The following is a 16,472-nucleotide window of genomic DNA, read 5'->3' on the forward strand; positions in this document are numbered from 1 at the left end:
ACTAGAATTTTTTATAAAAACTCCGAATGTTGCTCCGAAATCATAACCATAAAACACTATATTAGGTTCAAGAATCAAGACAACAGTTGAAAATTACTAAATTAAAACGGAAACAAACGTTTTTTCTTTAAAGACTTCCTTAAAGTTTCCCCACTCATCCACCTCGTGTGCAAAAATCCTCTTTCAAATTCCTTTTCACCGGTTTTCCAGATAACAATAAAAAATCGCTCCAAAAAGACATTTTTTCCACTACACTAAAAACAATTATTTTCAATGGCAATTGTGACAACCAAAAACTTTTAGCCCAATAAAACCAGGAACCCAAAAATACAACGATCGCAACGGCAAAACTCATCGACCGGAGCAATCTCATAAATAAAAAATTCGACCAAATTTACCCAAACATTTCCACCCGACAGATTCCTCTTCCCTAATTGATTCAGAAATTCAAAAAACAAAACAACCCTCAACAAACGTTTTCTAATCATGAAAAGAAAAATGATAAATAACGGTCGGCAGCGCCAGTGGATGAACGCTCGTCTCGCCGAGCAGCGTCCCCGTAATCAGCGTTTTTGCTAAACACCGAAAATCTTGAAAATCACCTGAAGAAAAATTCTCCCAGGGCGGGAATTTCCTCGGCGAAGATGTCCGCTCTCGAAAATGAGGCAAAACGTGCCTCTGAGAGGTCACCGCACTGCGACCGCTCGACCTAACCTACATTTGTCACTCGCCAAAGGGGTTATGCGAAAACTGGTGAATTTCGAGTTTCCCTGACGACCGGGTTAACCCCCCAGGAAGTCAAGGGTCCCTCGTTGCCGAAAAGACACGCACACTCTAAAAATCAACGGGTTTTTCTATGGACTCGTGTCTTTTAAGGGCCCGGTCGCTGTTTTGCCATTGCGTCGTTGCCGTTGACGAGAACACATCTCTCAATCTTCAAACCTACCGTTTCAACTGCCACACACACAGACTTCTCTCTCGGTCGTAAAAAACACTCGTTCCGCACCGACAATTGCGATGCGTCCAGATAAATAAAAGGATCAAACACACCAACGACCGATTCCCGCGCGCGACCAACTTCGTTCCTCGTTTTCACACATTCGCGTCCATCTCACTTGCCACGGACCACCGCAGCCTAACAAATGTTCCAAGTTCATATTCTGCTCACTGCTCTACCAGTGGCGTAACTTTACTTCTGTGGGAGCCCCTCACTTTTCTAGACCAAAAATTCAAAATTAACGATTTTCCATTTTTAAAGAGTTAAGATGTTACAAATAAATTACTTTCAAGAAGAAACCTCCCTGGCAGTAAAATTTGTAGTTTCGGATAGATAATTTCAAAAAATTACATGTTAAAAGTCCTAAAAATGAAAATACTTTCAAATTAGTTAATTAAGGGCATATATCATACATGGGTCACGTGACCTGATTCCTAACTTACTTTAGCGGACCAGCTGAATAGAGAGGTCACGTGACCAACTACTGCGTGACCATATAATGAAATTTCCGTAATATGACAATCAAATTAATGAAATCAGCAAAATAAATATTTAAATTGTTGCAAGTTATCTTTACTTGATGTGAGAACTCTTTCAATTGATCCCAAAAAAATTCATAAAACCACAAAATGACGACCGCTTTATAAACATTTTTGAAACTGGATTTTTTCAAAAACCCCACTTTTGTCAATTTTTTTATAGACAGCTGTAAATATGTGCTACATACTCTGAGTTTAATTTTTGGTATGCCACTGCTTCACACTGAAATAAACTGTTTTGGAAAAATCAAATTTTTACATTTTTCTGGGAAACAACGAAAAGTGCCAAAAAAAAAGTCGAGATAAAAGTTAAAGCACCTAGAAAAGCTCTACAAAAACACCGGTTACTCTTTTGTGAAGGCTTGCATCGTTTAATAGAAAAAAATCAAAAATCATATTTAGAAAAAATGGTCTCGGCTTCAGAGATGATTTAGGCCCCATAAAGCTTATACGGTGCCTTTTTTATATTAGCAGAAAGTTTTTTTTTAATATTTAAAAAATAAAAAAGTGCGAGTTTCCTGAAAATCTTCTTTTCGTGTTTTCAAAATTCAATGACAAAGTAAAAATAAGATTTTCTGCAAAGTCCCACTCTTTTTTTCTTATTTTTGGATACAGTTGGCGCTTATATAAATAAGTCATTTTATCAGTTTTATAGGGGCTTAACACATATCACAAAAAAGCAAGATATTTTATGCATACATTTTCTAGGGGTGTAAACTTTAATATAAACATTTATTTGTATATACGAGTACTTTTTAGGGGCGGCATATGTGGTATATAACCACCTGCTTCAAATAAAAAGGTTGAAAATTTTTTTTTTCATAGAGAGGTAAAATCTACTTTTATACATTTTAGAAAAACAGCCGTCATTTCCTCATTTTTCACATTTTTTTCTGGGAATAATTAAAAGAACAAGAAGTCACATTGAATAAGAAACAATACCAAATACCTAGCCTAGTTCGGAAAATACTAGATTTTGAAAAAACTGTCTGTCAATTTTTGAAATATGCCAAATACCGAATTGATCATCAATACATTTTCAAAATTGTATAATTTTAAGCAGTTTCATGGGTTTAAACTTAAAAAAGTGAACGATTTAAAAATGTTTTTAAAATTAACACGATCTAAACAAAGAACCTAAATTATTTTGATGTGAAGTCGTTTCAAAAGTACAAATAAAAACAAATGGAACAAATAAAATTGCAACGCTCAAAGTTGAAATGTAGTACTCTGAAATTTTAACGATTCAAGCTTTTTTTTAACAAATAAGTATCAAATTGTTTAGTTTTAAATGTTTGATTTACAACTTATAATATAAAAATGAACAGTCAAATATTAATAAGTATTTAAAAAATGGCCTTTTTGTAATTAAAAAATGGGGTTGTTGCATATTTTAAATTTTTCTTCACAGTTAAACTAAAAGAACACTACAAAATGAACGTAATTTCTGAAGGAAAGTTTTGTCAAATAAGTTTGAATATTTTTTTAATGTTTAAAAAGTATATATTTTGAACTTTTTCAGGGCAATCTGATTGATTGAATGGATTTCCGGATTGCACTTGAACGACATTTTTCATTGCTATCTTTTTCAGGTTTTATGTTTTAAGCATGTTAGATACTTCATAAGTCAATGAAGCAATTGTAATTATTGTTTAAACGGTTTGCAGGATATGACGTTTCAAGGTGACAAGATTTTCTAATAGGGATTCCGATACTTTTTCTTTAATATTTTTTTTTTACCAAAAACGATGTATTCGACAAAATTGTTGAATGAACTAAACTTTTCAGAATTTTTTGCAATATTTAAAAAATATATTATCTAAAATTCATTCAACGACCCCATTTAAATTTAATGGGTTAAAAATGGAATAATTTAAAATTAAACAATATTTTAGTACGATTTGAAATTACAAAAAAGTTTTTAGATATTAATCTAATTATTTGAAGTCATTTTTTAATTGAAAATAGTTTCTAACGTTCCAATTGAAAGTTTTAAATTTGTGTGACTGCTAAAAATGCAGAAAGATTTGGTCATTTTCAATAGCGATTGGGTCACTGCGATTTCAAATTAAAATTTTTTATTATAAACGCGACATTTCGCGATTCAAAAAAAGATCGTCCGATCCGTTTTCCTAGAAGAAACCGATTCACGAAGGAAATGTTCAATTTTTAACGTTAAAATGTAAATTTTTTCATTTTTAACAAATTCAGAATTCACGTGTTAAATCAATTATTGTTCAATTTTGATTACACTAACAATAGTTAATTTTTTTAATCTGCAAGTGACCGGGTAGGTTTCTCTTCCACAAATTTGTAAAATTCCCGGTCAAAAAGAAATTCACTGTCATTTCCCGGTTCAACGATATTTCACGATGCTTGTCTTATTCCCATAAAAAAATTATATTTTTCAACAACAAAGAATTAAAAAAGATTTTGCTGGACCTGGCTAGAAAATCTAACAATTCGAGTAGGTCCGCCAAATAGGTGTGCAGGCTCCCCTACATTGTAGTTACGCTACTGTTCTCTGCTCCACATCCACTCGAATTCAAACATTTTCAGATCCACATTTCAAACATGAGTACCCAAAAACTTGACAAAATCACTTTCACATCAGACACGAAAACCACAAAACCATCGACACGTCGAAACTTGTCACAGAAACGCAGAAACTGTCACTTTTCGAATTTTGAAGGAAAGTTGAAAAACACCGGCCGTGAAAACTAGACTCAATTTTCTAAGTTGACTAGGATTTACTCAATTTATGATGAAAGTTGTCAATTCATTTTGGTTTGTACTAAATGAGAATTATTGAAATTTTATTATTCTGAGAATATACGGATGTATGTGTTTCTTTTTTTTTTAAATTGAGTTTTTTCGTTTTTGTTGGCAAGTGACCCGATGACCAATTACAGTTTGTCCCGTATGGTGAAATTTCTCATTCTCTCTCTTTTTCTCGTCATCATCTCTTGCATTGGCTTTCGCTGTTTTTCGTTGATTGCCAACGAAAGAACTGTGTTCATCTGTCGTGAAGTGACGATACCCACCGAGGCCGTCTTTGGTGAAAACCTCCGTCGCTTCCTCTTGATTTTCATGCGAAATCGTCTCTAAAAGTCCTGCGTCCGGCGAAAAATACGCGTGTTAGACCCGCTGATAGGACACTCTAACTACGTAACCTCTACGTCGCACCGAATCCCAACCTAAAGATTTTCGAAAATAATAACAAGATGGCTGTGCGTCTTTTACGCTACCATTGTCGAGAAACAATATCTCTGATTGGTCTGCTTGCGGTATTTCGACCAATCAGGAAAGAGGTATTTAAGGATCGAGGATGACGTTTGAAGTCACGTGCTCTATGCGTGACATTTGTATATATTTGAACCCTAATGCGACGCCTTTCCGCAAGCTTTTGTTAAATAGATATTATTAGAAAATAGTGATACAAACCAGTTCTGTATCTTTTCTATAAAACTTACTGTATTCGATTGACATCTGTAACAGTTCTATAATTCGCGTTGCTGTGTCAAATAGTAGTTATGTAACAGTTATGTAATAGATAGAACATGTTCTACATACAGTTCTTACCATTTAATTAACTGCCAAAAGGATAATAAATTTGAAATTGCTTTATTATGCTTATAAAATATTCTATGTTGAAAATTATACAGACCACCCTGAAATAATATTCTTGTTAGTAAGTTATTTGCCTTGTATTTCTGTTTCTATTTTTTTCAGCTCCCGGAAATAAGCATTGAATAGGGAACAATGAATATTTTCAGATCTTAGCGTAAATGTGAAGATTATTCTATTCTTTTGAACGCGCGATTTTTCCATCTGTATAAAATGTCATTATAAGAATAGGTTATCTCCGAAAATAATTAATTTCTATTTCCATAGTGACCCCCCGCATAGTTTCCTATTCCCCAAAGAGAGCGTGTTTTCAATATATTTAATTTCTTCTGATTGCTCCAATAGGCATATCTCACAAGGAATTCTTGTATTTCGCAAAAGTATTCATATTTTGAGTTTCATTAATTCCTTCTAATCAGTTCACAAATTATGTATAATAAATTGTTTTAATTTCTTCACGTGGAATATAAGTTTTGAAATTTTAATTCTAATCAATTCAACTCTGTCTCTCTAGAGTTAAAATTATTTTATTTCGCACATTTTACATTAATATATTACTAAATTTCTTAACACATTTAAATAAATGATTAATATATAAATAAATATCAATTTGAATACACCAAACCCTCGCTTTCTGCCACCCCGCGATTATATTATTCGTTGAGAATGTATTTTTTTTTATTGAAAATTTCTATTACTTGAAGGTTGAACACATTTGTAATAAAATCATTTTGTTTGTAGATTAATCAGTTTAGTTACAAATTTAAGTCGTTTATAGAAAATTCGTCTTTTTGGTTACAAATTAATTTTTTTAAATGAAAATTTTAATATATAAGTTGAATATTCATCCCGTTAGTTGAAATTTTAAATACTTTGCTGAAAACTATTTTTTTAAATTAATTTTTTGAACTGAAAATTTCACTTTTACATTTTTTTTTTAAATTGATATTATCTAATTGAAAATTGAACTACTTGGGTAAAAGTTTAACCATTTTCTCTAAGATTTAATCTTTTAGTCAAAGATTCATATCTTTGATTAAAAATTTTTTCAAACTAATTTTCTTTGTTTAAATTTCCTCTTTTTTTGTTAAAGATGCTACTAAGTTTGATAAGAAAATTAAAATTTTGTTGAAAATCTATATTTTCGGGTCGAAAATGTAACAGTTTTACAGAAAAATGCGTCTTTTGGCTAGAAAATTTGATAACTTGGATTCTGCTACTTTGTTAAAAATTTATTTTTTTTGTTGAAAGTTCCTGGTTTTATTTGGAAATTAAACTCTTTGGTTGGAGATTGAACTATTTTGTTAAAAATTCGTCTTTTTGGTAGAAGATTATTATTTGCGAGTTAAAAATTTAACTATTTTATAGAAAAATCGTACTTTTGGCTGAACATTGATATTTTAAATTAAAAGTTGTATCACTTTATCAATAATTCATATTTTTCTTTGCAGATCTACCGTGGACAATTTTTGTACTGAAAATTTAACTTTGTCATTTTTTTTTGAAAATGTATCTTTTTTAGATATAAACTCGTCTTTTTCTTGTACAAAATAATCTTCTTGGTTAAAGTTTCGTCCTTTGATTAAAATTAAACTATTTTGTTCAAAATTGAATTATTGTGTTGACAATCCAAGTTTTTTGTTGAAAAGTCATATTGTTTGATTGAAAATTCAACTGTTTTGTTGAACATTCGTCTATTTGGGCATCAAATTTGTCCTTTTGGATTGAAAATGAATCTTTTTGTCAATGAACATTCTTCTCAGAAATACAAATATTTGGTTTAAAATGCCACTTGTTATCATTGACGTGTAATATTTCTTTTTTAATTTAACCATTTGGTTCGACTTTTATGTTTGTAGATTACAAATTATTAAATTTTCTCGAAAGTTTAATTGCTTTGTTAAAAATTAAACTATTTGGTAAAAACTCATCTTTTTTGGTCGCAAATTCAACTATTTTGTTGAAAATTAGCTCTTTTGGTTCAAAAATTCATCTTTTTTGGTTGAAAAAATTAAATAAATTTTTTATTATTTTATCGGGCTTATATAACAGAGATTCTATATTCAAAATGTTACAAATATTACAATTCTGGCGTTTTAAATGTTAATACATTACCAGATTTTAACATTTGTTTATCATTTTTGCAGCTATAAATTTTTTAATACTATCTTATTAAAAAATATATAGCTGCAAAAATTATAAACAAATATTACATTTTGCATTTATAAATTTTTTTATACTTTCAAAAATTTATAAGTACAAAAATTATACAGAAATATTAATATTAAATGTGTATATAGGGCGGTTTTTCTCTGACAAATTTTTCATTTTCCCTGACTATATTATAACAAGACCTTTAAATATATTTAAAGGCCTTTGGAGTTTTAATTTGGAAGATTCTTAAATTTTGTAAATTTCAATTTGTAAAATATTGTATGTTTGAATTTAAAATGGTTCACATGTTTACTGTTTATAATATTTTTAATTATTTTAAATTAAATATTAACATCAATATATTATTATTACAATATTAGCATCAAATTTTAACCAAAAACTCTTTATTGTATGGTTTAGAGCAATTAACTTTCTTTTAATTAGTAACTAATCTTCTCAGTTTAAAATAAATTTTAATTAGGAAAGAAAACTATAATTTAAATATTTAAATTTATAGGGCTATAGGCAAAAATGAAACGCTGCCGTACATTTTCCAAAAACATCTACTTGTTGTCTCCTTTTCACGGATGTGAGATGGCTTACTAGCCTTACATAAAACATCGGTTAATAATATGGCCGTTGTCGTCTGGTCTGGAATGTTTTGCTTTCGGAAATAATCATTTCATCTCAGGTTTTCGGAGCCAAAATTAAGAAATGTCCTGCGAGATTAAAAAGGTCGCGAATTTGGCAGATCCAGTTGATGTGAAAAAGCGCCTCTTGGGATTTAATGCCTCAAAATGTGAGAATTATTATAAAATATGATGTGCTTAGTGTTAACTGTCATCGTCGATCATATGGTTAAATATTGAAATTAATTTCCAGTGAACTACGTACCTGATGATGAATTGCCACTTCAGGATATTCTAATTTCTTTTTCACCTGCTGGAGACATTCTTGCGTTGGCATGGAACACGAGAGTCGTCATTTTAACATGTAAGTTTCAATTTTACACATTTTGCCTTTGTTGCGTGTCTACATTACTCTGTTTCGCTGCTGTTTCAGAGTTTTTATTAAATATAAATAATTAGATATCAGGTTTCCTTTTTTTAACCAATAATTCGTATTGAGTATTTTTCTTAATCATTTTTTTTCTTTTATGACACTGAGAATTTTTTAGGTTATTGATGGAAGGCATCTTTTTGTAAACAAAGGGTAACTGCAAGCGAAAAGATTTGTATGTAGTATTTAAACGTTCAATATTGTTTCTTTTCAAATTTAAATTGTTCAGAATTGTACAATTTAAAATTAAAATCCCATATACCTGAATAATTGTAAAATAAAAAAGGTTAAAATTGGAATAATGTCGTTTTAACAAAATTCAAAACCATTTGGTTTTAATTTAATTAATTCGAAATTGTATAAAATTTCATTTAAATTTATAATGTTAAACATTTTGTCGGTTCAAATTTAAATTTTTCAAAAATGTAAAATTTTTTAATAAAATCCCATATATGTAAATAATTGTAAAATACAAAAGGTTAAAATTGGAATAATGTCGTTTTAACAAAATTCAAAACTATTTGGTTTTAATTAAATAATTCAAAATTGTATAAATTAACATTTACAATTAAAATGTTGAAATAGTAAAATAATGGGGAGATTACAATATCCGTGGCGACAAAGTTTTAATGTGGATTCCTATCGGATTTTTAGCGACAAACATGAATCTAAATCTGAATTTTAAAATAATTTTTTTAAATAATTTTTAAAATTCTAAAATAGTAAAGGTTAAAATTAGAATAATGCCATGTTAGAAAAATTCAAAACTATTTGGTTTTAATTTAAATAATTGGATATTGTATAAATTAACATTTACAATTAAAATGTTTCAACATTTTGTTGCTTCAAATTTAAATTATTCAAAATGATACAATTTTAAATTAAAACCACATATACCTAAATAATTGTAAAATAGAAAAGGTTAAAATTGCAGTAATGTCGTGTTAACAAAATTTTAAACTGTTTAGTTGTAATTGTTTTAAAATAAAAATATTTTCTTATTTAAAATAAAATCCCATATACCTAAATAATTTTAAAATAGTAAAGCTTAAATTTAGAATAATGTCATATTAATAACATTCAAAACTATTTGGTTTTAATTTAGATAATTCAAAATTGTATGAATTATCATTTAAAATTAAAACGTTCAACATTTTGTCGCTTCAAAGTTAAATTGTTGAAAATTGCACAATTTTAAACTAAAATCACATATACCTTAATAATTGTAAAATAGTAAAGGTTGAAATTAGAATAATGCCATGTTAGAAAAATTCAAAACTATTTGTTTTTAATTTAAATAATTCGTTATTGTATACATTAACATTTACAGTTAAAGTTTTTGAACATTTTGTCGTTTCAAATTTAAGTTGTTCAAAATTGTACAATTTAAAATTGAAATCCCATATACCTGAATAATTTTAAAATAGTGAAGGTTAAAATTAGAATAATGCCATGTTAATAAAATTCAAGACTATTTGATATTAATTTAACTAATTCTATATTGTAGAAATTAACATTCACAATTAAAAATTTTCAACATTTTGTCGTTTCAAATTTAAATTGTTCAAAATTGTACAATTTTAAATTAAAATCACATATACCTAAACAATGGTAAAATATAAAAGTTTAAAATTGCAATAATTTCGTGGTAAACAAATTTAAAACTTTTTAGTTTTATTTGTTTTAGTTTAAATAATTTGAAATTGTATAAATAATGATTTAGAATTAAAATGTTCAATATATTTTCTTTTCACATTTAAATTGATCAGAATTGTAAAATTTTAAATGAAAATCCCATATACCTAAATAATTTTAAAATAGTAAAGCTTAAACTTAAAATAATGTCATGTTACTAAGATTCAAAATTATTTGGTTTTAACTTCAATAATTCAAAATTGTATAGATTATCATTTAAAATTAAAGCATTCAACATTTTGTAGTTTTAAATTTAAATCGTACAAAATTGCACAATTTGAAATTAAAATCACATATACTTAAATAATGGTAAAATAGAAAAGATTAAAATCACAATAATTTCATGTTAACAAAATTTAAAACAATATAGGTTTTATCGCTTTAATTTAAATGATTTGAAATTGTATAAATTATGATTTAGAATTAACACGTTCAACGCTTTATGGGCTTAAATGTAAAATGTTCAGATTTATACAATTTTAAATTAAAATCCCATATACTTAATAATTAAAAAATAGTGAAGTTTACAATTAGAATAATTCCATGTTAGCAAAATTCAAAACAATTTGGTTTTCACTTAAATAATTCAATATTGTAGAAATTAACATGTACAGTTAGAATGTTTCAACATTTTATCGTTTCAAATTTAAATTGTTCAAAATTGTACACTTTTAAATTAAAATCACATATACCTAAACAATTGTAAAATACAAAAGGTTAAAATTGCAATAATTTCGTGGTAAACGAATTTAAAACTTTTTAGTTTTAATCGTTTTAATTTAAATAATTTGAAATTGTATAAATTATGATTTAGAACTAAAACCTTCAATATATTTTCTTTTCAAATTTAAATTGTTCAGAATTGTATAATTTTAAATTAAAATCCTATGTGCCTAAATAATTTTAAAATAGTAAAGGTTAAAATTATAATAATGTAATGTTAATAAAATTCAAAATTATTTGGTTTTAATTAAAATAATTCAACATTATTTGGTTCTAATTTCAAAAATTCAATATTTTATCATTTGAAGCAGAAATTATTTTAAGACTTGACTGATTATCGATTTCGAACACTTAATATCGCAGTTTGAGTTCTCTCTTGTTTACAATTTACATAAACTTTTCAGAATGAAATAATTTCCAATGTAAAGCCTTGATTATAACTAAGGCAATGTTAAATTGAAACCATTTAAAGAATAATTTCAATGAAACTTTATAAATTAGAGAGTTTAAAATTAAAGCAGCACTTAAAATTCAGGAAATAATAATTATTTTTAATTTGAATCGCTTTCACTGATACATTATTAGTTTTTAATTAATAGTAGTAAACGTATTTTTTGATAGCCTCGAAATAAGGTATTCAATTTGGGTTGATTCTGCTTTGTAATTTTATAATTATGTAAAATGTTTCTCGTTTGGAAATGTAGATGCTTCAATTCTTCAAAAAAATTTGAATGAAAATATTTAGTTCTATTTAGCTAGAAATTTCATGTTCTTGTTAAAACCATATTAAAATACCTTAAATATTTAATTCTCAAAGGAAAATATAGTAAGTGAAATTTCAACCAAAAAGAGGAATATTTATCCGAAAAAATTTATTTTCGAACAAAATTCTTAAATTTTCAACAAAATACTTCAATTTTGAACCAAAAATATTAATGATTGATCAAAAACACGAATTCCCATCAAAACAGATAAATTTTCAATTAAAGTTGAAGTTCCAACTAAAAATGATACATTTTCAACCAGAGAAAGAAACAAATTGTATACCAAATATTCAAATTTTCAATCCAAGAGATGAACTGAGAAAAAGACTAATCTTTAACGAAAAAAATTTAACAAAGTATTTTAACTTTCAATCAAGGAGTTGAATTTTCAACCAAAGAAGACAAATTCTCAACGAAAACTGTAATTTTTAATATTTTAACCATAAAAGATGTTAATTTTAAATTGAAACAATTGCATTAAGTAAAAAAGACGCATTTTCAACAGAATAGTTGAATTATTAACCAAATAAAATTAATTTTCCACCAAACAGTTGTTGATTTCTCAACAAAACAATTGACTTTTTGATCCAAAAATATGAATTCTTTAAAAAAAGTTAAATTTCACCGAAATAGTTGAATTTTAAATCAAAAAGGATGATTGTTTAACAAAATTGTTGAATTATCAACAACACAATTACTTTGAATAATAATAAATAGAGGAGAGTACCCAAATATGAGATACCAACTCTGTTTGCCTTTATTTTCGGAATTCTATGTACTGAATTTAAAAGTAATATAGGTCATTTTAAAGGAAATTCAGTTTGTCATAAGGAGCTCAAATAAAAAATTTTATTAAAAATTTTTTTTATGCTGAAAATACAAAAAAATTTTAAAAAGTGCTTTTTCCAAACTCGTCAAACTATGCTCATAATACGAGATACCCCAGGAAATAGCTAATAAAATGCAAAATAAAGTATTATTTTTAATGAAAAACTTCATTCTATGTTTCCGAAGTATAAATTTACTGCTATTTAGATATATTTAGTTTTTGCAGTAGTCAAAAACATTTTTGTAACCAATTTCCCCCGCGCAGACACAGTGTTATAAAAACCACAGGTATCTCATATTATGAGAACCACAACGTGCAACTATGCACTTACTATGCCTGACCTGTATAATGAAAAACTTCAACACTATCGATATTTTCCTACTTAGTTATTCAATGCCCATCACTCCAGACAAAACATATTTAATTAATAGTAAATAGGGTTTAAAAAATTCCCTTCCAAGAACTCGATCACCATCGATTTCACAAAAAGTTCGCCTATAATCTTTAGAAGCCCAATGAAAAATGGACTATACCACGAAATTACTCTTTCTTCAAGGGCTACAAGTTAGTGATAGAACCAACAGAGTGGGTGTCTTAGTTTCGCTGATACCCCGTTTTCTCATATTACGAGAATATCTCACATTCGAGTACTCTCCTCTATAATTAATTAATAAATAGAATATTATTATATTCTGAAAATTAATCCTACTTTATTTTTTATGAATAAGCAATACAATTTTTTTAGTTTTATGAGAACATTAAAACTAAAAACAACCTTGTAGATTTAACCACTTCGTAATCTTTATTCTTACATATTTTTTTAGAGGCATTTAAAGCTTAGAAGTTTATTTTTATAAGTAGTAAAATTTATGTTTTCCTAGAATAGCAAAGAGATAAAATAACATGCAAAAAGGAAGCTTGGAAAATTATTAAATACAATGAGACATGTGAAAATAATGTTTAAAAAAAGTCAAATAAAAATATATAAAAGCTATGAATAAAAATTCATTCATAAAAAAACTGAGGATTTATTATTGTAATCAAGATTACGGTATTAAATTAATTACATTAAATTTAACTACGTTGAATATTTTAATTTTTTCTTATTCGGTCACTTTAATGAACTATTAATGTTTATTTTATTTTTATTCTGAATAGTGTTTTTTAATATGATTTATGAATTAAATCTTTTTATAATTTTAGCAAAATGGAACTCACGAGAGCAAGACGACGTTAAAAACAAATTCCACATTTTATGGGACGGAGAAATAGAATACAAACACAAGTAAGTTTTAAAGTTTCTCAATTCTACAAATTCAAAGATTAAAAGCTTCAAAGATGTTTTATTTTGTATCAGTAGTTACTCATGGATTTTTTTCTTTAGAATCACGTCAATATTATGCCTTCCACTGATAGCACAAGGAAAAGCAAGTGCTGGAGTTGGAATCGATTGGACCTGTCTCGCCGTAGGTCTAGATTCTGGATTTATAAGATTCTATACCGAAGTAAGTTGTATGTCTTCAATAAAATTACAAATGAAGTACAAACAAAAACAGATAAAAATAAAATCATTGATGAAGAAATGACTGCATTATTTATTATATTTTCATAGACGGGAGTGATGTTACTTGAGGAGCAACTTCATAATGAGAGCATTTTGGGAATAAAATGCCAGTCACTTTCTGTGGCTCGAAATTCTGGAGATTCAGCATCCTCAGAGGAAATCTATGTTCTGTATAATTCCGTGATTTGTTTACTTCAAGGATTTCCTCTTTTCTCGACTCTCAAGGCGTGCAGAAATCACATGGCACGAGGTAATTTTCTAATAAATTACAAGAGGATAAGGGATTGTTCAAAAATTACGACACATTGTCCGGGGGGTAATGCCGAATGTGACATCACGCATAGTAGATGCAGATGTAACTGTTTTGAAATGCTTTTTTCGCTTTTTTTCAAGAAACTTCTCTTTTTTCTCGTTTTTCCACTTAAATGTGAACTAAATTAATAGAAACCAATGAGAAAATCCAAATATTTTTCGCTGAAAGTTAATTATTTTCAATTGAAAATTGAACTATTATATTTTAGGTTCAGAATTCACCTCTCTCTAGGTTAGAAAGTTTATTATCTGGTTGAAGATTGAATTATTTGGCTGGAAATTTATTTTTTCTTTAGTTAAAAGTTAATTTTCTTAACTGAAAATTTAACTAACCCAAGTTTGTCTGAAAATTGACCGTTCTTAGCTTAATATTCAACTGCTTTATTAAAAATTCATTTTATTGCTTGAAAATATAACTATTTTTTGAAAACCGTTTTTTTTTGTTTGAAAATTAATTTTTTAACTAAAAATCGAATTATTCCATTTTTTAAATAATTTGATGTTTTTTGACTACTAGTATTGGGAATCATTAAACCGCGATACGCTACCTTGTGACAAAAATCCGAGCGAGATAGAATAGGTACGATTTTAAAGACGTATTTTACTTTGTACGTAAAATTGTTTAACGATTTTTTTTATGGAGTTTAAAGTATTTATTCCATAATGAAAATAAGTATTTATCGGCAACAAAGAGATTTAGATGGAGTTTATATATTATACAGTGAAAAAACACATTTTTTACAGAAATATTTTTCTAACAAAAAAAACCATTATTCTTCTATTTTTTGTGATTTTCAAAAGATTATAAAATTAAATGGTCTTACTTGGAAGCAAAAATGAACTTAAAGTAAATTTTTATTAGTTTATTTAAGGTTGAGACTTAAAAAAAAAGATTGAGACATAAAATAGTGAAATAATTCTTTTTTTTAAACCCATTTGAAAAAAATGTGTTTTTTCACTTTATAAGATGGAAATTCTATCTAAAACTATTTGTTTTTTATGAAGATTTATTCTTAGTATTGAATTATTGTTTTATTCTTCACAAAATAACCGTGAAACACTTTAATGTAAAAATTAAAATACATCTTTAAAATTGTACCTACTCTTTCTTGTTCCAGTTTTCGGTACCAGGTAGCGAAAGGGTTGACCACCATTCCCAATAAAATCAATATTTTAAAAATTTTGATTTTGATTTCTATTTTATGAAAAAATTGCTATCAAGCTCCGCTGGAATCCAAAACCACGTCTTTCAGATTGCCGGTTTAATGCTCTTACCTACTAAGCTACGGTAAGACGAGATTAATTTCTTCACAACCCCTAAAAGTTGAATTAATAGCATTTTTACACAATTTAGAAATAAAAGTTTATAAATTTAAATATCGGTGGTTGAAGTTTAATCTTTTTTATTTGAAAATTAATTTTTTGTTTGTTGAAAATTCAACCGTTTATTTAAAAATTCAACTATTTTGTTGAAAAATTCATCTCTTTTGCTTGAAAGATTAACTATTTGGTTAAAAAATGATCATTCTTGGTTGAAAAATTTATTAGCTTGAAAACTTGACTCTTTCGTCGAAATTTCATCTCTTTTATTAAAAAAATTGATCTTTTTTGTTCGAAAATTAATTTTTTAACTAAAAATTTAACTATTCCATTTTAGTTTCAAAGTTGATAGTTTTTAGTCGGAATTTAAACTAATAAATTGTTCATTAATAGACATTAATCTATTTTGATCGAAAATCCTACTACTTGGTTGGAAGTTGAACTGCATTGTTCAAGATTTATTTTGTTTTCTAAAAGATCAACCATTTTCTTCAAATTTCATTTGTTTTTTTTCAAAATTAATTTTTTGAACGAAAAATTTAATTATTCCATTTTTGATCGACAATAAATCATTTTCATTTTGAAATTCCACTATTTAGTTAAAAATGTATGTATTGTGCTCAACATTATTGAACTACTTTGTTGAAAGTTAAACTGCTTTGTTAAAAATGTAATGTATTAGTTGAAGATCCTTCTCTTTAGTTGAAAATCCCACGGTTTTGTTGAAAATACGGCTTTTTAGGTTGAAAATATAAATTTTTCATAGAAAGTTAAACTATTTGGTTGAAAATTATTATTATTATTATTATTATTATTATTATTATTATTATTATTACACCATTAAGCCATTTCCCTTTCGGGGTAGGCGTGACTCACTCGGCAGGGGAAA

The 16,472-nt window shown here is 27.2% G+C and overlaps 2 protein-coding genes across 5 annotated transcripts in view; one reads left to right on the forward strand and one right to left on the reverse strand.

Moving 5' to 3' along the window:
• LOC117178024 (exportin-1) overlaps positions 1–4,716 on the reverse strand; it is a 37,607-nt gene extending 32,891 nt beyond the window's left edge. The window contains exons 1-2 of one of the 4 annotated variants that reach the window (XM_033369218.1): positions 3,979–4,077; positions 947–1,216 (exon numbers count right to left, since the gene is read on the reverse strand). The gene's annotated coding sequence lies outside the window, so the exon portion shown is untranslated. The other 3 variants (XM_033369219.1, XM_033369220.1, XM_033369221.1) reach the window with 3 other exon arrangements.
• Positions 4,717–7,939: 3,223 nt separating this feature from the next.
• The window catches only part of LOC117178023 (rab3 GTPase-activating protein non-catalytic subunit), a 34,153-nt gene continuing 25,620 nt past the window's right edge, over positions 7,940–16,472 (forward strand). The window contains exons 1-5 of the mRNA XM_033369217.1: positions 7,940–8,116; positions 8,200–8,310; positions 13,591–13,672; positions 13,772–13,892; positions 14,000–14,201. Of these exons, the coding sequence (XP_033225108.1) occupies positions 8,032–8,116; positions 8,200–8,310; positions 13,591–13,672; positions 13,772–13,892; positions 14,000–14,201 (601 nt within the window). The 5' untranslated portion in view covers positions 7,940–8,031. The remainder of the gene's footprint in view (positions 8,117–8,199; positions 8,311–13,590; positions 13,673–13,771; positions 13,893–13,999; positions 14,202–16,472) is intronic.

This window comes from Belonocnema kinseyi, chromosome 8 (genome assembly GCF_010883055.1).
Source record: "Belonocnema kinseyi isolate 2016_QV_RU_SX_M_011 chromosome 8, B_treatae_v1, whole genome shotgun sequence".
Lineage (NCBI taxonomy): Eukaryota > Metazoa > Arthropoda > Insecta > Hymenoptera > Cynipidae > Belonocnema > Belonocnema kinseyi.